General features: G+C 33.4%; 2 protein-coding genes across 2 annotated transcripts; both read left to right on the top strand.

Moving 5' to 3' along the window:
- The first annotated feature begins 2,853 nt into the window (after positions 1-2,853).
- LOC120187965 (UPF0481 protein At3g47200-like) lies at positions 2,854-11,331 on the top strand. Its single transcript, XM_039191541.1, has 3 exons — positions 2,854-2,942; positions 4,577-5,477; positions 10,666-11,331. Exons 2-3 carry the CDS (start codon positions 4,586-4,588, stop codon positions 11,268-11,270), a joined length of 1,497 nt encoding a protein of 498 aa, XP_039047472.1. The 5' UTR covers positions 2,854-2,942; positions 4,577-4,585; the 3' UTR covers positions 11,271-11,331.
- A 12,096-nt stretch (positions 11,332-23,427) lies between these two features.
- On the top strand, positions 23,428-24,106 carry LOC120187950 (auxin-responsive protein SAUR71-like). Its single transcript, XM_039191532.1, has one exon. It carries the CDS (start codon positions 23,580-23,582, stop codon positions 24,003-24,005), a length of 426 nt encoding a protein of 141 aa, XP_039047463.1. The 5' UTR covers positions 23,428-23,579; the 3' UTR covers positions 24,006-24,106.
- The last annotated feature ends 70 nt before the right edge of the window (positions 24,107-24,176 follow it).

Here is a 24,176-nt window from a genome sequence, read left to right as displayed (position 1 = left end):
ATACAGTAAAGATCTGAAAATGATCTGTTTTTGTAATTTTTAAGTTTTATTGAATTTTGAAAGACAAAAAAACATACAACACAATGTCCAGCCCAACAGCCAAAGAAGACATGAAAGGCAGACATGGAACATCACAATCACCATAAGGACGATAGAAGAAGCCATAAATAGCTCATCACTGCTCCCATGGGGGTGTAACTCCACGAGCCCTAAATATGGCTTCAACTTCTGGAGACATAAATGCCCATGTAGCGATGAGAGGACGCCCATCTAAACCGGGTGCAGTGGAGGAACTTCCTTGAATCCCGGGTGCAGTGGAGGAACTTCCCTGAACCGCCGGTGCAGTGGTTGAGCTCCCCTGAACCGCCGGTGCAGTGACGGAACTTCCCTGAACCGCAGGTGCGGTGACGGACTTACCTTGAATCCCACGTACATTGCCAAGTTCTAGGGCCAGATACTCGTCGTCCAACACTTCTCCTTGTTGCCGCTCCATATTTGGATAAAATACTTACGATATCACTAAGGCTAAGCAGTAGCGTGATTCTGGGAGAATATTACGCTAATACGCTTTTCTTGCTGATGACGATGGTTGCCTATTCCTTCAGTCTTATATACATTAATTTCTGCAACGATTTTGCTATAGAAAAATGAAATATTTTTCACCGAACTTTCGATTTGAGCTCATTGCCCAGATGTTTCCTTGTGCTACATTCTTTATATAATAAGGAACCTTCTCTCCTCTTTCAAGATACTAAAGTCTTGGTTTTGCACCTCGTATTCAAATTTCTTCTCATTTTTTATTCATCCATTTGTACATTAAAGTTTTGATTTACACCTCGTCTTTAGTTTTTGTTCACATCTGAGTAAACGCGTTTATCATTTTATACTCTCTAGGTGAAAATGTTTGGTAGGGCGCACTAACCACTCTATTTTTTTAATACTATTAGCTTCAATTTCATAAATTTTCTATTGATTTATGGTACAAGATTCTTATATTAAAAGGGACATATTTCAAATATCGATTAACGTTCATTTTCAATATAGAGACTTTTAAAGACTTAAACAGTCAGCGTAATAAGTGTGACAGACATCAGTGATAAATAAAAAAATAAGGTAAATTATGCATTTAGTACTTAAAATATTATTTTTGGTCTGTTTTAGTATTTAAATTTTTAATTTTTTAAAAGTCATACCTAATGTTTATTTTTTATTTCATTTTAGTACCTCATTGTTTAAAACTTAATGCGTTTAGTACCTAAACTATCAGTTTTAGTCCCTTTTAGTACCTAAGCTTTCTATTTTTTCTTCAAAACTTAACGTTAAATTTTGAATAAGGGTACTAAAATGAAACAAAAACTAAATATTAGGTATGTTTAATTATGTGTTGGATAATAAATGGATTGCTTTCTTTTTTTAAAAAAAATACATGAATTTAGTATTTTTTATGATACTTTCTAACCAAATGAATTTATTAGACTAAAACAATAGTTGAATAAATGTATTATGTCATAAAACAACGAACAAGTTATTGTTAAACTATTATTATATTAAGAAAGTAATATAACATTTATGACAAAAGAACAATGACTAAATTGTTAGAATTTTTAAATATGAAGAGTTAAATTTACTGACTTTTTCAAATAAGGACCAAATGATAGAACATATGTTTTGGAGACTAAAAGTTGTTATAATATTAGGCCACATCGTTATTTCGTCTAATATTTAAGAGTCAGTGATATTTTTGCAAGTTTTAGAAATAAGTAACACATTCGTTAGCAAATACATAACTGAATGAGTTGAACTGTATTTTACCCAATAAAATAATGCAGGAAAGGGGGAGTTATTTACCGGGAATCTTCCGTTGATTTCACGAGGCGGAATATATGATGTGGACGGGTGGACGCATATCAGATATAATAATTACTAGGGTAAATTACAAACTTAATCACTAAAATTTACTATTTCTCTTATTTTTCTCACTTAACTTTATAGTTTTTTAATTCATTTGCTGGACTTAATAAATTGAGTTTTTTTTCCACTCCGCAGATAAATAGTTGACTCTCAAATATTTGACAGTAAACGTTCACAACCCCAGAATTCCTGGTGTTCAAAATCAGAACCTCAAAAAATAATAATTATTTTCTCTATCACTGAATTCATTTGGTTCGTGCTTAAACCTGATAATTGGTCGTATAAGGTTGTCTTCTTCTCTCATGGGTAGGGATGGCAGTATGATCCGAACCCGACGGGGAAACCCGAAACCCGATCAAGTTCGGGTCAGGTCGGTTTGAATGATATCGGGTCGGGTATCGGGGATTTTTCGGGTCGGGTTCGGGGCAAGGTATCCCCGACCCGCCCCGATTATATATATATATAATATTTTATATTTTTTATATTAATTATATATATAATATTTTATATTTTTTATATTAATTATATATAAAAATATTTTCGGGTTCGGGTTTGGGTATAATATTTTGGGTCGGGTTTGGGGAAGGGAAAAAAATCCCCGATGAGGCGCCCCGATAAAAAATCTGTTGGGGATCATGTCAGGGTCGTGGACGAGGATTCATTTTGGGTTCAGGGACGGGACGAGTAAAACCCGACCCGAACCCGACCCGAACCCGACCCGTTGCCATTCCTACTCATGGGTATTAGGTTTGGTTTGTAAACAGCTTAGCGGCATTGACCCAGGTCAATTAGATATTAATTACTAATATTTTATGACCAACTAGTCTACAGGGCTATAATATTTGTTTATTTTTAAATTAAAAATGATAATGGATTAATTATATATTTTCTTCCCATTGGCATTATATAATGTGCCTGCCATTCCGGGGAAGGGAAACCTGGCTCTCTTATTCCCTCAGTCTTCTCCCTTTGTCCATCTGTGTTCTTCGGACAGTGCAGAAGCTAGTGTTTGACCTCCTTCAAAACAACAGGTACCAACTCTGTCCTGTCTTTTTTTCTCTTCTCTTTGATTAATTTGTACAAGTATTCGGTGATTTCTTACATTTTTTTCAGATTGGTTTTGCTTCTTTTATCATGAATAATTTATTTGCTTAGCTGAACCACTGACAGAAAAACCTTGAAATTTACAAATTAAAAACCATAACTTTATCCTTCCCTTCCTCGTATATAGACAAGGAGAGATCCATATACATTACAAGATAATGTGATGTTTTCTTACATCTTGGTCCTTTTCTTTTTCTTCTTTTGTAATTTGTTTAAATTTCTTTCCAAAGTTAATTGCCAAATTAGCATAAAAAAGTGGAGATGGGAGCCTATAAGAAGTTGTGTCCTTACTTAGTAAAATGCCAAATATATTTTAGGCTTCTCTTAAATATATCCTAGTTCTGTTGTATGGTATGGACTTGGGGTTTATGTTTCTCTCCGGATAATATTGTTTTTAAAATCTCAATCTAAATTATCTTTTGAGAAGTATAGCATACCTAATTTATCAGTAATTTTAAACCATTTTTAATTGTTTTAGATTAATAAAATAGAACAATATGTAAATTTCACTTGCAATTCCCGAACTATACTAGGAACCAATTTTACAGCATCATTAATTTGCTGAAAACAGAAGCTCATCTAGACTTGTCTTTAAATTGATTGCTAATTTTTCTCACGGTAAAAGGGTAACTTTTGTCCCTATAGTAGATCCAATTTATCACTTCCGCCTTTATCGTATTTTTGTATCAGTTAGCCCTTAAAGTTACTTAATCGCATCATTCTATAACTCTACCCCTAACTTAAAACCCTAAATTATAATCCCTAAACCCTAAAGTATTATAACCCTATTATCTCTAAACACTAACTTAGTATTTATAATTTAAGATTTTAAGTTGGGGGAAGGGTATAGAATAATGCAATTAAACAACTTTGAGGGTTAAATTAATGCGAAAATACGATAGAGGCGAAAGTGATAAATTTAATTTACCACATGGACAAAGGTGACCCTTAAGTTTTTTTTCTCACCCATGGATGATATTATACTAGATAACCTAATTGAATTGTAGTAGGTTTTATTTAGATCATTGAATTAAAAGGATTATTAATTACGTCAGGTAACTATTTAAATAATATCAATTAAATCATCAATAATTAATCATTAAAAAAATATTGATGTGACAGTTAAATATTTTTTTATAATTACATATTTTATCCTAATTATTTATATAATCTATTAATTTATTCTTAATTTTAATATAATTCAATAAATTGATAAATTATATACGTAATGAGGATTAAATGTGTAACTATAAAAATTTATTTAATTATCACGTTAATATTTCTGTGAACTGTTAATAAAGGATCACTCGATTTATATCATTTAAATAACTAAGTGTCATAATTAACTAAATTAATAGATCATTAATCAAATTAGATCCCTATCATAATTAAGTGACTGTTTGAGTAGTTTATTTTATTATATTTCACTCTTAACTATGGAAGAGTTGTTAAACTATAAAAAATTTAATTTAAATTAATCGATCAATAATTGAATATAATAATTAAAAAAAATAATTATGTTTGTCTTCTTATCTGTCTGATGTGAAAAAAATAAATATAGACTTGACAGATGGAGAACCATGAGCCTGGAACAGAAAATAACACCTCCGATGAAAATCTAGACCATCTGGCGAAAGATATTGAATCCACGTTAAAGTTCGTTAAGAGTTCAAAGCGTCCCGCTGTGCAACACTGTATAATCCGCTCTGTAAACCCTTTGCTCCGTCGAGTAAATGAAGCAGCCTACCGACCCCTATTCGTCATAATCGGCCCCCTTCGTTGTTACACTTCTCTGTTAGAGCCCATGGAATTGCAGAAGCGAATATATCTAGCCTCCTTCCTCCAACGACCTGGGGTCGGTGCTAGCTTGAACGAGTTTTGCAAACTGATCACAGCCTCCGCACCCGAAATCCGAAGCCGATACGAAGAAACATATTACCGGAGATGCGATTTTAAGGCACACCAAATCCAACAGAACATACCGCCGAGTGACGACAACCTCCAGTGGTTCATAGAGATGGTTTTAGCGGATGCAGCCTTCATTATTGAACTCTTCTTGAGAATCTATCACAAGGAAGGTCAGCCGGAATCGGAAATCGATTTCGTCTTCGATAGCCCCGGGAAGATATATGATATCAGACGAGACTTGTTCTTGGCTCACAATCAACTTCCCTTGTTTGTTCTTAAACAAATATATGATCTTGCCTTTGGTAATAATCCCGATCATCACCCTTCGTTTATTCATCTCAGCTGCAATTTCTTCTACCAGTACTTCAACCAAAACATATCCATCCATGATTTGTTTCAACCAAACCAACCTCATGTTGATTTTATAGCCAAGCTGGAGGGTGCTAAGCATTTTACTGATTTGCTTAGAACACTTCAGCTACAACATTCATTTCAAAACCCTGGAAGCAATAGTAAATCCTTTAGCTGTAAACCAATGTTCAAATGTTCTTCATGTTAGAAGTCAAACTCTTGGAATTGTGTAGAAGTTCAACGTGGCAAATGAAGATAGATTCACAAGTAAACAAAACAAAGTGGAAATGCTTGGCAGTACACTAAACCACACATGCATATGTCGGCAAAGATTTTTCTTTAATTGTTTGAATTCACACGGCAACATGTCAAGCAAGAATTAAGGAGAGAAGTTGAGAAGCATCCAGAGGTCCTCAAATAAGTCGGTTATACAACCTATATATATGTGTGCTTAGCCTTTAGTTGGTGTGAAGTAGTGAGCGTGAATAAAAAAGTGAGTGAGCGTAAATACGATTGAGGAGTGAAAAAATAAAGAGATTTGAGAGATATATTGTGAAGCTTAGCAAAGCTTTAAATATATTGGTGAGTTTGTAAACTAGCAGCAGCTAGTATTGCAGTATTGTAATATTGAGAGTGTCGTTGTAACATATTTTGTTTCGTATAAATAAAATTTTCTGAGTGTTATAAATTATCGTGAGCCCATCTACGCTTCCAACAAGTGGCCTCAGAGCTTGGTTCGAGTTCAACGTGGTGAGAAGATGGCCACATGATTCAACCTCAAATCCCGAGATTGACAAAGACAAATTATGGCAATTGGAGCATTCAAATGAAGGCGTTACTAGGGTCCCAAGATTGTTGGGATATCATCGAGGATGGTTACACCGAGCCTGAAAATGCAGCAGCAGAAGCAGCCTTGGCCAATGAAGAAAAGAAGGTATTGAAGGAATCCCGGAGAAAAGATAAAAAAGCATTGTTCTTTATTTTTCAAGGAGTAGACGAATCTACCTTTGAAAAAATTTCTGATGCAAAGACCGCAAAACAAGCGTGGGAGATTTTGCAAAAATCTCTACAAGGTGTCGAAAAAGCAAAGAAGGTACGCTTACAAACTCTCCGTGCTGAGTTTGAGATGCTAAAAATGAAAAATACAGAAAACATCGATGATTATATTAGCCGTGTGAAAACGGTCGTAAATGAAATGAAAAGAAATGGTGAATCACTCGATGATGTTAGAGTGATGGAAAAATTTTGCGGTCATTAACAAGAAAATTCGATTACGTGGTGGTGGCAATCGAAGAATCAAAAGATTTATCTCAGATATCGATTGATGAGCTTGTGGGTTCACTTCAAGCCCATGAGCAGAAAATGAAACAAAATGAGGATTCTGAAAATTTGGAGCAAGCTCTACAAAGCAAGATGAATGTCACGAAGGAAAAGCTAGCAGCAGCTACACACAAGGACGAGGAAATCGTGGTGGTTATCGTGGAAGATATAGAGGAGGACGAGGAACTCGTGGACGTGGTGGTCGATCACATAGCACCGATCAAATGAGTGAAAGCAATCCAACATCAGGTCGTGGACGAGGATTCAGAGGCCGAGGTAGGGGCAGATATCAACAAGGAAGTAAATCCAGGTACAATGTTATAATTGCAATAAGTATGGTCATTATAGTTATGAGTGTAGATCTGCTCCTAAACAAGAAGAAAGAAATAACGTAGCAGCAGCTGAAGAAGAAAAAATTGAAAAATCTCACGTATTCCTCACTTATAAAGGAAATGAAGAATTCAAGAAAAATATTTGGTATCTTGATAATTGTGCCAGTAACCATATGTGTGGTCAAAGGGAACTGTTTGTGAAATTAGATGAAACAGTTCATGGACGAGTAACGTTCGGAGATGACTCGCACGCAGAAATAAAAGGAAAAGGCAAAGTCATGATTACTCAGAAAAATGGAGAAAAGAAATATATTTCAGATGTTTATTATGTACCTGCTTTGAAAGCAATATCATCAGTCTTGGTCAACTCCTGGAAAAAGGATATGAAGTGCAGATGAAGAATCGCTCGCTCGCCATCAAAAATAAAGAAGGAGAATTGATAGCCCAAGCTGATATGACTCGAAATCGTCTCTTTACAATTGATATCGAGTCAGGAGAAGTAATGTGCATAAAGACCGCGATCAAAGATGATTCATGGCTATGGCATCTAAGATATGGACATCTTGGATTTTCTGGATTGAAGCTGTTGTCAAAAACAAGCATGGTGAAAGGACTACCAGAGATCAACCCTCCAAATCAATTATGTGAGGCTTGCATCAAAGGGAAGCAACATAGACAAAGCTTTGAAGTTGGTAGATCCTGGCGTGCCCGAAGACCACTGGAGATAGTACACACAGATATAGCCGGTCCTTTTGACATACCATCGCTTGGCGGTAACAGGTACTACCTAACTTTCATTGATGATTTTAGTAGAAAATGTTGGATTTATATCTTGAAAGAAAAGTCAGAAGCGTTGGAAAAATTGAGAGAATTCAAAGCAATGTCGGAAAAACAAAGCGGTCAATATTTGAAGATACTCAGATCAGATAGAGGAGGCGAATATACATCAAAGTTATTTGAAGAATTCTGCAAAGAGCATGGTATCATCCATCAGCTGACAGCCAGATACACGCCACAACAAAATGGAGTTGCAGAAAGGAAGAACCGCACAATCCTGGATATGGCGAGAAGCATGATAAAAGGTAAGCAACTACCGAGAAATTTCTGGGCTGAAGCAGTTCGATGTGCAGTTTATTTATTGAATCGATGTCCAACAAAAAGCGTGAAGTATATGACGCCAAACGAAGCATGGAGTGGACAGAAACCAGGAGTTGGACACCTCAAGATTTTTGGATGCATCGCATATGCCCATGTTCCCGAACAGACCAGAAAGAAGCTTGATGACAGAGGAGAAAAATGTATTTTCATTGGCTATGATGAAAGAAGCAAAGCTTACAGATTATATAATCCTCTCACAAAGAAGATAATAATTTCAAGAGATGTCGAGTTCGATGAAGCAGACTATTGGAGATGGAGCGAAGAGGAAAAGAAAGTTGAAGGACTATTTTTTGAAGATAAAGATGGTGATCTTATCAATCAAGATGAACAAGATGATGATCAAGATCCTCGACAAAATCTACCATCATCGTCAAGCAGCAGCAGCGATGCCAACAACATAATAGAAGATCCTGAAGCATCTCCCACAGAACTTCGAAGATCCACAAGAGAGAGAAAAATGCCAGAAAGGTACAACGATTATGAACTAAATAATGTTTCACTTTTCTGCTTGCTTGTGAACAGTGATCCAATAACATACGAAGAAGCGGTTGAAGATGACAAATGGAGGAATGCAATGGATGAAGAAATTGCATCAATAGAAAGAAATGATACATGGGAGCTAACAAGACAACCAGAAGGCCATAACCCAATTGGAGTAAAATGGGTTTACAAGACAAAGACCAATAAAGAAGGAAATGTTGAGAAGTACAAAGCGAGGCTAGTTGTCAAAGGCTATAAACAAAGACAAGGAATAGACTATGATGAAGTATTTGCTCCAGTAGCAAGGATCGAGACCATCAGACTTCTCACAGCAGTCGCAGCACAAAAAGGATGGAAAATTTATCAAATGGATGTGAAGTCAGCATTTTTAAATGGCTACCTAGAAGAAGAAGTTTATATTGAGCAACCACCTGGATACATTAAAAAGGGACATGAAGACAAAGTTTACCGATTGAAGAAAGCTCTATATGGTTTGAAGCAAGCCCCGAGAGCATGGAACACAAGGATTGATGAATATTTCCAGAGAAATGGGTTCATGAAGAGTCCATACGAGCATGCCTTATACACAAAGAAAATGAAGACGGTGATATCATGATCGTGTGCTTATATGTGGACGACATGATTTTCACAGGAAATAATCCAGGTATGTTCAATGATTTTAAGAAAGCTATGACTAAAGAATTTGAAATGACAGATATTGGAGAAATGTCATACTTCCTTGGAGTTGAAGTGAAGCAAATGCAAGAAGGAATATTTATATCACAAAAGAAGTATGCAGAAGAAATTTTAAGAAAATTCAGAATGGAAGATTGCAAGCCGGTAGCCACTCCAGCAGAACCAGGAGTCAAATTAAGTGTGAATTCAACAAGAGAGCAAGTGAATCCGACGTTGTTCAAAAGCATAGTTGGAAGTCTAAGGTATCTGACTATTACACGACCAGACATAATATACGCTGTGGGATTGGTAAGCAGATTCATGGAGCATCCGAAACAAGATCATTGGAGTGCAGCAAAAAGAATCCTCAGATATGTCAAAGGTACAACAGGTTATGGTTTATTCTACACGCATTCAGAAAATTCGAAGCTGGTTGGTTATTCTGATAGTGATTATGGGGGAGACTTAGACGATCGGAAAAGCACAACTGGATATCTCTTTCATATCGGCTCTGCAGTATTTTCATAGTCATCAAAGAAGCAACAAACGGTAGCTCTTTCAACATGTGAAGCAGAATACATAGCCGCAGCAGCGTGCACTTGCCAAGCAATGTGGTTAAGGAATATTTTGAACGAGCTAAATTTGGCGCAAGAAGAACCAACTACAATCTATGTCGACAACAAGTCTACAATTTCCCTTGCCAAGAATCCAGTCTCTCATAGCCGAAGCAAGCATATTGATACAAATATCACTTTATACGAGAGCAGGTGAAGAACAAAAATGTGGAGCTAATTTACTGCAGAACTGAAGATCAACTAGCAGATATTTTCACAAAGCCATTGAGAGCAGATATATTCAATCGACTCAAAGAAAAGCTTGGAATGGAAAGTCGAGTTTGAGGGGGAGTGTTAGAAGTCAAACTCTTGGAATTGTGTAGAAGTTCAACGTGGCAATGAAGATAGATTCACAAGTAAACAAAACAAAGTGGAAATGCTTGGCAGTACACTAAACCACACATGCATATGTCGGCAAAGATTTTTCTTTAATTGTTTGAATTCACACGGCAACATGTCAAGCAAGAATTAAGGAGAGAAGTTGAGAAGCATCCAGAGGTCCTCAAATAAGTCGGTTATACAACCTATATATATGTGTGCTTAGCCTTTAGTTGGTGTGAAGTAGTGAGCGTGAATAAAAAAGTGAGTGAGCGTAAATACGATTGAGGAGTGAAAAAATAAAGAGATTTGAGAGATATATTGTGAAGCTTAGCAAAGCTTTAAATATATTGGTGAGTTTGTAAACTAGCAGCAGCTAGTATTGCAGTATTGTAATATTGAGAGTGTCGTTGTAACATATTTTGTTTCGTATAAATAAAATTTTCTGAGTGTTATAAATTATCGTGAGCCCATCTACGCTTCCAACACTTCATTGTTTCCATCGGGCCAAAAGACAGAAGAAAATTCAGATCTGGAGTCGGGTCGAGTCCAGGGTAAATATTTATACAGTGCAACTCTACTGCGTGAAGCGGGTGTGAAGTTCAGAGTGAGCTCAAGCAGGTGCTTGCTGGACATAAAATTTAACAAAACTAATGGTGAGCTCAGTATTCCTCCACTGAAATTGGATGAATCAACGGAACCATTTTTCCGAAACATCATGGGGTGGGAGCAGAGCTACTATCCGGAAGAAACCCACGTCTGTGACTATGTTTTTCTAATGGAATATCTCATAAAATCTAGTGATGACGTGGACTTACTTGTTCGGAAAAGGATTATCATCAACCAGTTGGGGAGTCACACGGCCGTGGTGACTTTGTTCAACGACCTCTGCAAACATATTCCCCCGACGGAGAATAATCGTTACTCGGAGACTTTTAGGGACCTCAATGCTTACAACTCGGTTCGACGTCATGGTTGGATGGCAAAGCTCAGACTACTCTACTTTTCATCTTTGTGGAAAAGTGTCGCTACGCTTGCTGCTACTGCGCTCCTTTTGCTCACTCTGACACAAACCATATGTGCTCTCATCTCCCTTTAGTCTATATCATATGTTCTGTGTGTAATCATTTCCATGTGATTTGAATTTGAGCCAGATTCTCTTTAAGTTTTCACACAAACTTTTAGTTCATGTCTGCAACGTTGTTGAAACATTTGGTCCCCTCACAGCACCCCTTCTGAAATAACAAAAATTGAGTGAATCCATTTCTGGTCCTAAATGGACAAAACAAGAGACATCAACGGAATGTGATGCTCAACTGCTGAAGCTCGAAGACAACCGGTAACAGGACAATCGACCATATCACTGCTGAAAATGAGACTAGATAGATAACAAGCTATTCAAGTTTGACAAATCAAATTATTCAAATCGAATTTATCGTATACAAAATTTGTAAACATTGCATGAGACATTAGAGGAAGGCAATGTTTTGATTATTTTAAATCACATGACACAAGATATAAAAATAATTAATTAATTAAATTTTGCTATAAAATAATTTTTATATATAAAAACAAATAAATTAATACCTAAAATTCCTCACCAATGTAGAGATGTTCAAAGGTTGGATCAGACTGAACTCGAACTGAACTTCACGTGAAAAAAAAAATATATTTTCAGTCCTAACTTGATTGTATTAGGCTTGATTTTTAAGTAGTTCTGTGAATCATAAATCGTGAAATTACATTTTAGTTTTTCTATTATATTTTTTGTATTTTTTATTATTTTATTTGAATAGACACTTAGTGTGTTATTTGTTGGAAAAATAACTGAAGAAAAATAAATATCAGTATGAAGACATGCAGAACACAGGAAATGGAGCCCAAAGACTATGATAAGTGTACTTAGCCCAAAACTCCATGGGTCAATCTTTTCGTATGGGCACTCTCTTATATTTAATATTTATATGTTTGGTTTTAATCATATAAATTATTGGGTAAATTACTTCAAATATCACTCATTTTTAAGCTCAGTTTCGTTTATACGACTAACATTTTAATTTTATCAATTTTAGAACTAACGTTTACCTTTAAATGCAATTATGTCACTCTGTCGTTAATATCTAACGGGACAATGATGTGGCAGTCGTGCTTCATGACGTTGCTGACATGACTATGTTTAATGCTAAAAAACTCAAAACGATGTAGTTTTGTTTTGAGAGAGTCAAAGGAATTTGAAATCAAAACCCTTAAAAAAAACAAGGTCTAAGGCTTAATCACTATACCAACTTAATATTTTTACACAATCCTACAAATATAATATACATAACATTAGTCACAAATTCCAAATGTTATTTTCTAAAAAACCATGAAATTATTAAAATTCCTAAATAACACTCTAAATTTCAAAAATTCCAAAAAAAAACTCCTAAAATCCTAAAATTCTAAAAAAATCAAGTTCTAAAATTTTAAAAATTTCTGGGGTTTTCGGGGTCATATTTCTGTTGTATTTTTAAATCTTAGGGTTTATTAAATTAGTCAATAGGGAAATTTGTTGTTTTATTATTGATATTGTTATTTTTTATATGTAAAGATTGTTTTTATGACTAGTTTTCCTGGAAGATTTTGTTTTAGTTTCCCGAAAATATTTTGGATTTTTAGGAATTTAAGAGTTTTTTTTGGAATTTTTGGTGTTATTTAGGAATTATAATAATTTTATGGGATTTTAAAAAAAATAACATTTGGAATGCTTGACTCATGTTATGTATATTATGTTTGTAAGATAATATTAAAATTTTAGGTTGGTACAGTGGTTAAGAGCCCGAGTATTGCCGAGCTCGACTCGAACTCGAAAACTTTAAATGTAGACTCGACTCGACTCGAAAACTCGCGACCTAAAATTTTCAAGCTCGACTCGAACTCGAAAGATAATATAGAAACTCGACTCGAACTCGAAAAGGCTCGAACTAAAAAAAAAATCAGGAGCTCGATTGAAGCTCGAGACTCGAGCTCGATTGAAGCTCGATTTTGAGCTCGATTCAAGCTCGAATTTGAGCTCGATTCAAGCTCGAACTCGATTCAAACTCGAACTCGATTCAAGCTCGAACTCGAATTTGAACCTACAAAAATCTTATATTACATTTAAAATATATAAATAATTTTCTCTTTAATCAACCATCACCAATACATTTTTTTATGATAATATAAACTCATTTCAGAAACTTTATAGGATGCATACAAGAGTAGTTATGGTTGTAGAACAGGTTCTAAACACATAAGATCAAACACGTGCCTACATCAGACACCTATTTACAATCCTCCCCAAAGCAAAACAACAACTTTTGCCATAAAAGTAGTGTTTCAAAACTCAAAATACAAAGGCAAATCTTCCATAGAAACACAAAATCCAACAACAAATATTTCAATCTACCTGTTATGTACCATAAAACTCAAATTCACAAAAAAATAACAGTAACATGTCCAAGCTTCCATACATAGAACCTATAAAAAAGAGTAAAAGATAATAAATAATAATAAATTATTCTATAAAAAGCATGAAATCATTACAAATATGAAGTAAAAAATTACAAGATTAACAAATTCAAATATTAAACTTTTAATTTGTCACAGTATCGATTCTTTCGAAGGTATTGATATAATAATTTCTTTCGGTTGTTTGTCAGCATTCTGCAATAATTTAAAAACTCAAATAAATCTACATATATTTAAAAAAAGTAAACAAACTTTGTTATAAGAAAATACATTTACCTTATTCTTTCTTTTCACTCAATGAAGGAATCTACACCAATCACCTGCACACATCAACATTTGAACTGTTTCTGGAGTAAGGGAATGCCTATAAGGATCTATTACACGACTTCCACACTAAATGTGGCTTCAGAAGCCACAGTAGTAATAGGAACAGCCAATACATTTACTGCCATCCTAGATAAAATGCGAAATTTGTTTGACTTCTCCTTCAACCAAGCAATGACATCAAATTTCGCATCTTGACTAAAGATGCACCCCTCATCCAAATATGAATCAAGTTCATACTTCACACGCGTACAGATGTTTCTCCATTAAAAACGTCTTGCAAAAGCTCATACAAACCACTAGATGTAACATCACCTCCATGAACATCCATAGAAAATGCATGTTTTTCACTTTCTTCCACATTACAAGATGAAGAATACATCGTCAAATATCATCAAAAAGTTGATACATGATGTCTTTGACCTTACTAATGTTCTCCCTAACTAAATGTGATGGAAACATTTTGGGAAAGGCAATTTCTACAACCCTCATTTTCAATCTAGGATCTAATACTGAAGCTATTGCCATTAACAAATTGCATTCACCCCAATACTTGTCAAACCTCTCTTTCATGTTACCAACACACCAGAGGGGAAAGGTACTATTTATTTAAAGATAAACAAGCTCATAAACTCATAAACAAACTCACCAGAGGGGAAATGTACTATTCGGTCGTGGAAGCCGGGACATGAAAGTATAGTCAAAGTTCGCCAACACACAGACGCAAGCATTTAGACGAACAATGGGGATGGAATGCTTCGATTCCTCAGTTTTGAATGCACGGTAGAGTGGGGTTTCTAATGAACATTTGTATCTTCTTCTAGCTGATCTTAAAACGATTAGCATATTAACTATTGAAAATGAAAATTCGAAATTGCAATAAAAAAAACCAGACGGGTCATAATGAAAACGAAAGGGAAATGGGCAAACCTGAGGAACCGACAAAGGCGTCAATAGAAAAAATAAACTCTTTTATCAGTTCCCAACACGACCATAACAATGGCCCTAGCATGTTCTTGGACAGCTCAACAATAATCAATTATTAATTGATTTTTTTTGGGGTGATGGAGCTCGTTTACACGTTGATAAATGTACAAAGAAACAACTCACATTTTGATGATAATAATAATAATAATAGGAAAATACATGGCATGCTCGACAAATATTTTGGAAGTACTTAAAGCAAGTTCCATTTTGATTTTTTTATTAAAATAAATTCCCCAAAATAATGTGTTTATATAGCTTGTCAGAAATAGCTCGGGATTTAAGGTTTTCTTGCTTGTTTGCTTCCAACGTTGGAATGAGGTTCAAGAGAATGTTGTCATTGGGAATAATTCCTTATATTAATCCGAGAGAATAATTTGTTTTGTTTTTTTATTAAATTTCAAATTTTAAAATCTTGTAGTTTTGGTTTATTGTTATATTTTTTAATTTTGTAATGTGACACGGGAATTTATTTTATGTGATTGCAAATATGAAACTGAATTTAGGTACTAATCAGATTGTTTGAATCAAGTTTGAATAAAGTTATTTTGGATCTAAATTATATCCGATTCAATTGATGTCAAAGCGAATTCATTTTTTATTTAATTCAAGTTTATAGTAAGTTTGTTTAGGTCTAATCAAATATTGAGTTAGGTTAATATCAAATCGATAAATTTTCAGGTCGTGTCAATAACAAATCGACTAGTTTTTTATTATGGCTAAAATTTAGATCTTCAGGTTAATTTGGTTTAAGATATGAGTCAAATCAAATATATATAATTATTGATATATATTATTGTAAAACAAGTCTCTTATTGTTTATTAATTTTATCATTTAGCTTTAATTTCAACTTTCAATTGTTCAATATTTTGAATTTAATCATTATTTAGGGTTTAGTATTTATAGTTTATAGTTTAGGGATTTAGGGTTTAAGGTTTTATGATTTAAAATTTATGTTCAAGGTTTAGTATTTAGGGTTTAAGGTTTATAGTTTATAATTTAGGGTTTGGGGTTTGGGGTTTATAGTTTATAGTTTATAGTTTAGTGTTTTAAGTTTACATTTAGGTTTAAGGTTCATGTTTTAGGCCTTAGGGTTTAAGGTTTAGGATTTGATGTTTAAGGCTTAGGTTTAAGGCTTAAGGTTTATGGTTTTATAATTTAGGATTTAGGGTTTAGGGTTTAATGAAAATGAAATGATTTGTTTAATCATTTTATTAGGATTCTCATGTATAGTTTATGTTCTGGGTGAGGCATTATCACCTCAGAATGGAATTCATCAAAAACTTGTAGCCTAATTAATATATGAAACTATCAATTCAATGATATGGCTTAATGCAGCTGTAGATGACGAACTGCAATGGGTTGAGTGGAGTTGATGGCAATTTTGCTATTTGTTTATATGGTAATTCAATTCTGGAAAGTGGGAAGTAAGTTTCTCTTATATATTTTTATGATGACTCATTAGCCTGTAGGATGAAACTTCTAGTGAGCCTTCTTTTTCCATCATTTTATATTTGTATTCAAGTTTAGTTGTGAACCATCAAGTTGTTTTCTATATTTGTAAATTCTTATAAGTCTAATTAAGTCAGTTTAACAAAATTTCAAATACATGATATCATGATCGAAGAAGCCTTGCAGTTATTTACTTTTTTCATTTCTGATTTATTTGCCGAACACCGACAGTATGTAGTTTGTTACTTTGTTGCTAGGCCACTGGTGTGAGCATGCTAAAACTTAGCGGCAAAGCCTTCCTTTTAGCATTTTAAGATCTTTTTGGTCATCCAAATTTCAAACAGTAGATTAGGACAACTGTAAATTCACATTCAATGTGCATATATGTCTTAGTGAAAGGAATGTGATGGCTTAGTGAAAGGATAGAGAGTATACTTGTTTTGATATATATTTTTTAAATTATTAATATTTAAATTGAATCATATTTTTTTATTATATTATATTTATTATCAAATAAAAATTAGTTATGAGGTAAGCACAATATATTATATTTATATTAAATGCTCAAACCCTTGATATTTATGATATTTGAACTCGAAACCTCAAAATATAATAATAATTTAAAAAATTAGTTATTACAAATATATTAAATATTTGTCATTAGATAAATAATTTTTTTATTAATTTAAAATATATATAAAAAAATTATTCAAAATAATTTTTAACAATTTTCAATTCAAGAATATTTATTCATCAATATTGTATTTTTAATATATTTTAATAATGTAATTTTAAAAAATCTAAAATTATAATATAACATTTTTTTCGAGCTGCTCACGAGCTTTTCGAGTCAAGTATCGAGTAGCTCGTTATGGCTTGTTAAGAACTCGAGTCGAGTTCGAGCTCGAGTCGAGTCCGTTCGATCCGAGTATTTATCGAGTCAAGATCGAGTCGATCTCGAGTAGCTCGCGATCTGTCTCGTCTCATTTACAGCCCTAGTTAAGTTAGCCTAGCCTTTAATTCAAAGGGTCTTGAGTTCAACTCCCCTTCGTTTGCATTATCTACTAAATTTTCTCGAAACAAAAGTACGTCGTTTTGAGTTTTTAGCACCAAACACAGTCAAGTCAAAATAATCTCGTTTTGGTGAGGTACCAGCGTCACAGCGCACGACTGTCATGTCATCATCCTATTAGATCATTAACGGTGGAGTGGTATAATTGTACTTAAAAGTAAACGTTAATGCTAAAATTAATAAAATTAAAATGTTAGTGATAAAACGAGTCCTAGCTTAAATGTGAGTGATATTTAAAGTAATTTACCCTAAATTATTTATAACTTGTTGTAGAATTAGCCAACTTCTTGACTAAATCAAGAGTTGAAATCTCAAATTATATTATAGAGTGAGTAAAACATATTTATTGTATATACTGAACCTTCACGAAAATTACTCGTATACTGTCATTTATTGGTTGTTTTATGTATTATTATTTTATATTTGTGGGTGAATCACAATGCCTTTATTTATTTTATTTTATGTTTGTGGTGAACACGGTGCCCGTATACTGTCATTTTAATAAAAATACAATTAAAAGTTTTTTCAAAAATAATAGTAAAATTTAGGAAAAATTACAAAATGATAAATTATTAAAACTAAAAAGTTAAAAAAAAAACTTATAAATGTATTAAAAATATGAAACTTTTTTATTGAAATAAAATTGACTACTTTTTATTAATATGAGTGAACATAATCTTAATATAACTAAAATATTAAAGAGATAATTGTTATCTTTAGAAGTATCGAATTTAAGTATTAACGACTACAAGATATTTGAGCTTTTATTATGAAAAATTGAGAGGCTTTAAAATAGATATTACCACCTATAATCACCCTAAATTAATCTAAAAAAGAAAACTAAAAATCAAATGAAAGAAAATAGATTTATGGATGAAATCAAGCAAGTAATAGTTACTAACAGGGACGGAGCCACCTTATGTCTCGGGAGCCACTACCCTCAAAGCCTCTTTTTTATTATTAAAAATATATATACAAAAATATTAAATTAAGGCTCTAAATTTTAATTTATTCGTCATCATTGGTGCTATTGTCTTTACACAAGTATCATTGGATAGCTTCGGGAAGACGCATAATGTCAGACGAGACTTGCTCTTGGCTCACAATCAACTTCCCTTGTTTATTCTTAAACAAATATACGAGCTTGCCTTTATTAATAAACCCGATCACCCTTCGTTTATTCATCTCAGCTGCCATTTCTTCCGCCATTATTTCAACTAAAACATATCCATCACTGATTTATTTAAACCAAACCAACCTCGTGTTGATTTTATAGCCAAGCTGGAGGGTGCTAAGCATTTTACTGATTTGCTTCAGCTACAATATTCATTTGACAGCCCTGGAAGCAATAGCAAATCCTTTAGCTGGAAAGCCTTGTTCAAATGGATCAAAGCTTGCCTTGGTTTTATATGGTCTTCGTTGTTTGCTTAAATGCCAAACGACAGAGGACAACTCAGATGTAGAATCAGGTCGGGTCCAGGTAAATAACTAAATATTTATACAGTGCAACTCTACTGTGTGGAACGGGCGTGAAGTTTAGAGAGAGCTCAAGCTAATGCTTGCTTGACATAAAATTTAACAAAACTAATGGTAAGCTCGCAAGTAGATGAGTGGACTGAACCATTTTTCCGAAACATAATGGGGTGGGAGCAGAGCTATTATCCAAAAGAAACCCACGTTTGTGACTACGTTTTTCTAATGGAATATCTCATCAGATCTACTGATGTGGATTTACTTGTTCAGAAAAGAATTATCATCAACCGGCTGGAAAACCACACGGCAGTGGTAAAGTTATTCAACAACCTCTGCAAACATATTCCTCCCAAGGATAATAACCATTACTCGGAGACTTTCAGGGACCTCAATGCTCACAATTCAGTTCAAAGCTCAGACTACACTACTTTTCATCTTTGTGGAGAAGTGTCGCTCCGGTTGCTTCTATTGCGCTCCTTGTCCTCACTTTCATACAAGCCGTATGTGTTATTATCGCTCTTTAATCTATATTCATATGTTGTCGGGTCGAATCTATTGGATAACTTCAATAATAAAAATAAATGTAATTGGTGTGTTTGTATTGTACTAAGAAAATTCTAAAAATATGTTGTCTGATCACTGTTTTTTTCTTTCTAATGTACTGTATCATCTCACTTTAATTAGTTGCAGAGTGTAATATTTTTATATTGTATTGTACATGATTATATAACAACTTTTAAATTAGAATAAAATAGTATTGTAATATTATAAATATTTATAATTAAACTTAAACAAAAACACGAATAATTTGAATCGATTAAAAGAAATAAAATAAAACTTGAGTTATAAAATAGAATTCATCAATTCAAATACCTTAAAGTTTTTTAACTCAACTCGATCGAATGTTCATTCATAATTTCAATAACACGTTAGGATTTTAATATATTATAATTAATAAAATCGTTGGGCTCCGGCCTTGAATATTGACGACCGACTATGACTATATTTTAAACAGATGTAATTTTTAACTCCAATTATAAGATGCAGCTAAAATTTTATTTCTAAAGTTTCATCTTAAATGTCCTTCCTAAAATTGTCGTCATCCTAAAGTTCAAACCTAATGTGTTAACCTAAACAAATTTCAAATTTCACATCTCCTCTACCACTATTCCTTATTGGAAAGTTTGGGTCATTTTAACTCCAACTTCCACGACTATATATTTAAGAAAATATATTGTGCATGTATCAATATATATATAATCAACAAATATTAGATGATGGTAAAATATATTATATTAAAAAAATATATATTTTCAAGATAAATGTCGAGATTCAAACTCAAATAATATGAGATAAATATGAGCATCCTTAATTAGTCGGTGAATTAATGAATTGATAAGAAATCAAATTTAAATCTTATAAGAATATTAGAAGTAATTGCATTATATGTCCTCAAAGTATATTTTTTATTTTAAATTGATCCCTAAACTTTTAAATATTCTAATTTCATCCCTAACTATGACTACCATCCTAAATTAATCCTCAGACTTTTGAACATTTCAATTTCATCCCCAAACTATAACCTTTATCCTAAATTGACCCCTAAACTTTTTTAACATTTTGACTTCATCCCAAACTATACATATATACTAATTGAATCCCTTGTTAATAGAATCATTAGGCCAAGTTATATATAGTTTGTTTGAAAAAATAATAAACTTGGGTTAACCTATGCTTGAAATTAATTACATATTTGGATGAAACTGGGGATGAAATGGGAATATTCAAAAGTTTGAGGGCTAATTTAGAAAGAGGAATATAGTTTATGGATGAAATTAGAATGTTCAAAACTTTAAGGATTGATTTAGAACGAGAGTCATAGTTTAGCGATAAAATTAAAATATTCAAAAGTTTAAGGATTAATTTAAAATAAGAGTTATAGTTTGAGGACGTACGGTGCAATTAATTCAAAAATATTATTGAGAGATAGCCTTATAGGCCAGACCCTCAGGGGGTGTTTGGTTCAAGGATTGTGGGATTCCCATAGGATGAGAATCCCACATTCTCATGTTTGGTTGGCCAGGAATCTCATTTCCGGTAATGTTTTATTACCAATAGTAGATTTTTTGGGGTATATTACCGGGAATGTCATTACGTCCCTTCACTTAGGTATTGTAACATTACCGGCGTTTTGGACTAAAATACCCTTAATTTTTTATTTTTTTTCAAAAATATCCTTCTTCTATCATTGAATAATAAAAATTCTACGAAGGTTAAATTACAAATTTATCCTTAAATTATTTTAGATTTACAAAAAAAAGTCTATAATTAAAATTTTATATGAAGTTCAGGGGTTAAATTTTTTTTTACCCTTTCATTAAACCTTTTTTATATTTTTTATTTTGTAAAAAAATTATATATTATGAATTTAATTTTTTAAAGAAAATATATAAATTTTACAATTTGTAATATTATACAAATATATAATAAGGACAATTTAGTCAAATATACATTTCAATAATCTTTTATTCCTTTAAACAAACACAGTAATCTTATATTCCTGCTAAACCAACCAAACACAAAATACAACATTCCCAGTAATCCTATTCCCTGGTATCTTCTATTCCCACTGGTAATCTTACATTCCGTGAACCAAACGCACCCTAAGGTTAATCGTAAGGTCCTATAGATTGCTATTTCATTGTTAATCAAACTTCAATTCTTCAGGTATTCTTTACTTACACACCAACTTCAATCCCTACTTGTTAACCCAACAACTCTTCTTGGCTTTCTATCACTTCAAATAATCAAATTTCAATAAAAACTTTTCATATGTTAGGTGGGATCAAATAGTTCATATGACAAACACATCTTTCCCTTGTAATTAAAAAGTCATAACTTGAGAAAAAAATTTACAAATTTTAAGAGTCGGAGTAAGTTTTTCGTTGTTGAGCCTAAAAGAAATTGTGCAAATTAATGTATCATAGCAAAAAAAATCTTAACATATTAATTGAGTCTTAATATAACTGGGGTTCAAAGGTTAAATATAATGTAAACATGGTATAAAATAAAATAAAGACTAATGAGTAGAGTGTGATCACAAGGCACATTACATTTTAATGAGAGAATTCCAATTCAACATTTTTAAGGAAACGTTACAAACATTAGTTATAAATTTGAATTATATTTCGTAAAATAAATATAAAAAAATATCTTAAAAGGAATCCAAGTGAAGCATTAGTCTAGAATTTCATGAGGTTTGAAACTTATCATTTTGGTAGTTGTGGTATCGCGGCATGAATGGTACAACTTGACATAAAATTGTTAGAAAGGTCTAATGAAATAAAAACAAAGTGAAGCATCAACAACAATAATGAGTTGATTTAGTGGGATGAGGTACTAGTCTCTTTAAATAAGGTCAAATGTTTGAATTATGATGATTTTTATATAGAGTAAATTTGGTTTAGGGATGGGCATGGGTCAGATCAAGTCGGATTTTTCAATCCATCCGATCTGACTCAAAAAATGTAAATCATTCACCCGACCCGAAAACTATACCCCTTCCACTTGACCTGAACCCAACCCAATTTTTTGAGATAAAATTTGAACTCTATCTGACCCGAAATGATATATTCAATAAAAATATTATTTTTATTCAATAAAAATATTATTTTTATTCAATAAAAATATGTATTTAATTGAAAGGAAACAATATACAAAGGTGTATTATTACAATTATCCCTAAATATATAAGGTAAAATTATAATTTTTTCCGGTCGGGTCAGGTCGGGTATTTTTTTATCCTAAACCTGAATTGGATCCTCCCCGAACATAACTTTAAGAAAACCAAACCCGACTTGATCGAAACTTGATTTTTTTTTTAAAAATCCGATCAAAATCTGTAAAATTTGTGTCTCATGTTTGTTCTTTTCTAAGTTAAGAGGATTATCCTAAATGAGTCTTTGTAACACTCGATTTGAATTAACGATGAATAGAGGATGTAGAAGTGATTAATTCAAAAAACAAAGGGAGTGAAGTCTCTCTTGATTTCGACAACACAATTATAAAAGCAAAATTCTAGAAAGAAATGGTGGTAGCGGAGCAGGTGGAAGGGCACCGATCTTGCCCTAATCTCAAGCTTGAGTCGGTCAACATTTGCAAATTTGTGGGCTAAGGTGAATAAAGAAATTGTTGCACACATATTGACTAAAATTTTCAATTCTATTACACAATTATTATAATACTTATGTCCGTAGCATGGGACATGTACGGCTGGACTCCTATTTGTTTTCAAATCAATTAATTGTCAAGCTTTGGACTAAAGCTTGTCTCTCTCTCTTTTTTTCCATATTGTTTTGTTTTGTTCATTAATTTTATGTGGTAGCTTCGACCATTCTCCTCTCTTCATTTGAAAATTCTATCTTTAATTACCTCCCCCCCTCTGTCTTATATATTCCCAATTCTCCTCTCGCTTCTAATCTCATATCTTCTCTCCAAGCAAACAGAAATATTTCCAGATTCCGACGACGATTACAAACTGACAATTGCTTAAACCCGACGACTTCTCGTTTCTTCTCTTCGTTTCTTTCTCTTTAATTTTCATTGATTACCCTATGAAGCAACTCATCCGCCGTTTCACCCGTTTCGCCGACACTTCCGAGCAGTACATACTTATCCGTTCGGATACCGCCTCCATGCGCCATCGCACCGCGGTCAGACTCCGGTCCGTATCTTTCCGTGTCGCGGTCGCTTCTTTGAAAAAGCATTTGCGCCGGTCGGTACTCGAGGGCCACGTGCCGGTATACGTCGGGGAAGAGATGGAACGGTTCGTGGTGAACGCGGAGTTGCTCAACCATCCGGTTTTCGTTGGCTTGCTCAACAAGTCGGCCAATGGATATAACCAGAAAGGGGTACTTCATATTCCGTGTCACGTGCTGATTTTTGAACGTGTTATGGAAGCGTTGAGGCTCGGGGCCGAGTCACGTGACCTCCAGGATCTCCTCCGTTCTTTATCCGACGACTGTTTTCTGGATTTGTAGTAGATTAGAACGACGTCGTTTCTTTTCGGGAGATCTTTTTGTGTAAATATAGAAACTTATAGGGAAAGTAAAGGAAAATTAGGGGGGGTTTCCCTCGTAGTACTTGGTAGTGTAAAGAGGATTGAATACAATGGCGGAGTTCAGTTGTTTTTTTTTTTTTTAGGATTCAAT

The sequence above is a fragment of the Hibiscus syriacus genome, unplaced genomic scaffold, assembly GCF_006381635.1.
Source record: "Hibiscus syriacus cultivar Baekdansim isolate YM2019G1 unplaced genomic scaffold, ASM638163v2 tig00116925_pilon, whole genome shotgun sequence".
Classification (NCBI taxonomy): Eukaryota; Viridiplantae; Streptophyta; class Magnoliopsida; order Malvales; family Malvaceae; genus Hibiscus; species Hibiscus syriacus.
The sequence above is the reverse complement of the archived record's forward strand: the minus strand, read 5'-3'. Positions and strand labels throughout refer to the sequence as shown.

What these genes read in the sequence shown, in the direction of transcription:
- LOC120187965 (XM_039191541.1), top strand. Translation starts at nt 4,586, where the DNA reads ATGGAGAACCATGAGCCTGGAACAGAAAATAACACCTCCGATGAAAAT. An exon ending in AATGTTCAAATGTTCTTCAT is followed by an intron (nt 5,478 to 10,665) that starts GTTAGAAGTCAA and finishes CCAACACTTCAT; the next exon opens with TGTTTCCATCGGGCCAAAAG.
- LOC120187950 (XM_039191532.1), top strand. Translation starts at nt 23,580, where the DNA reads ATGAAGCAACTCATCCGCCGTTTCACCCGTTTCGCCGACACTTCCGAG.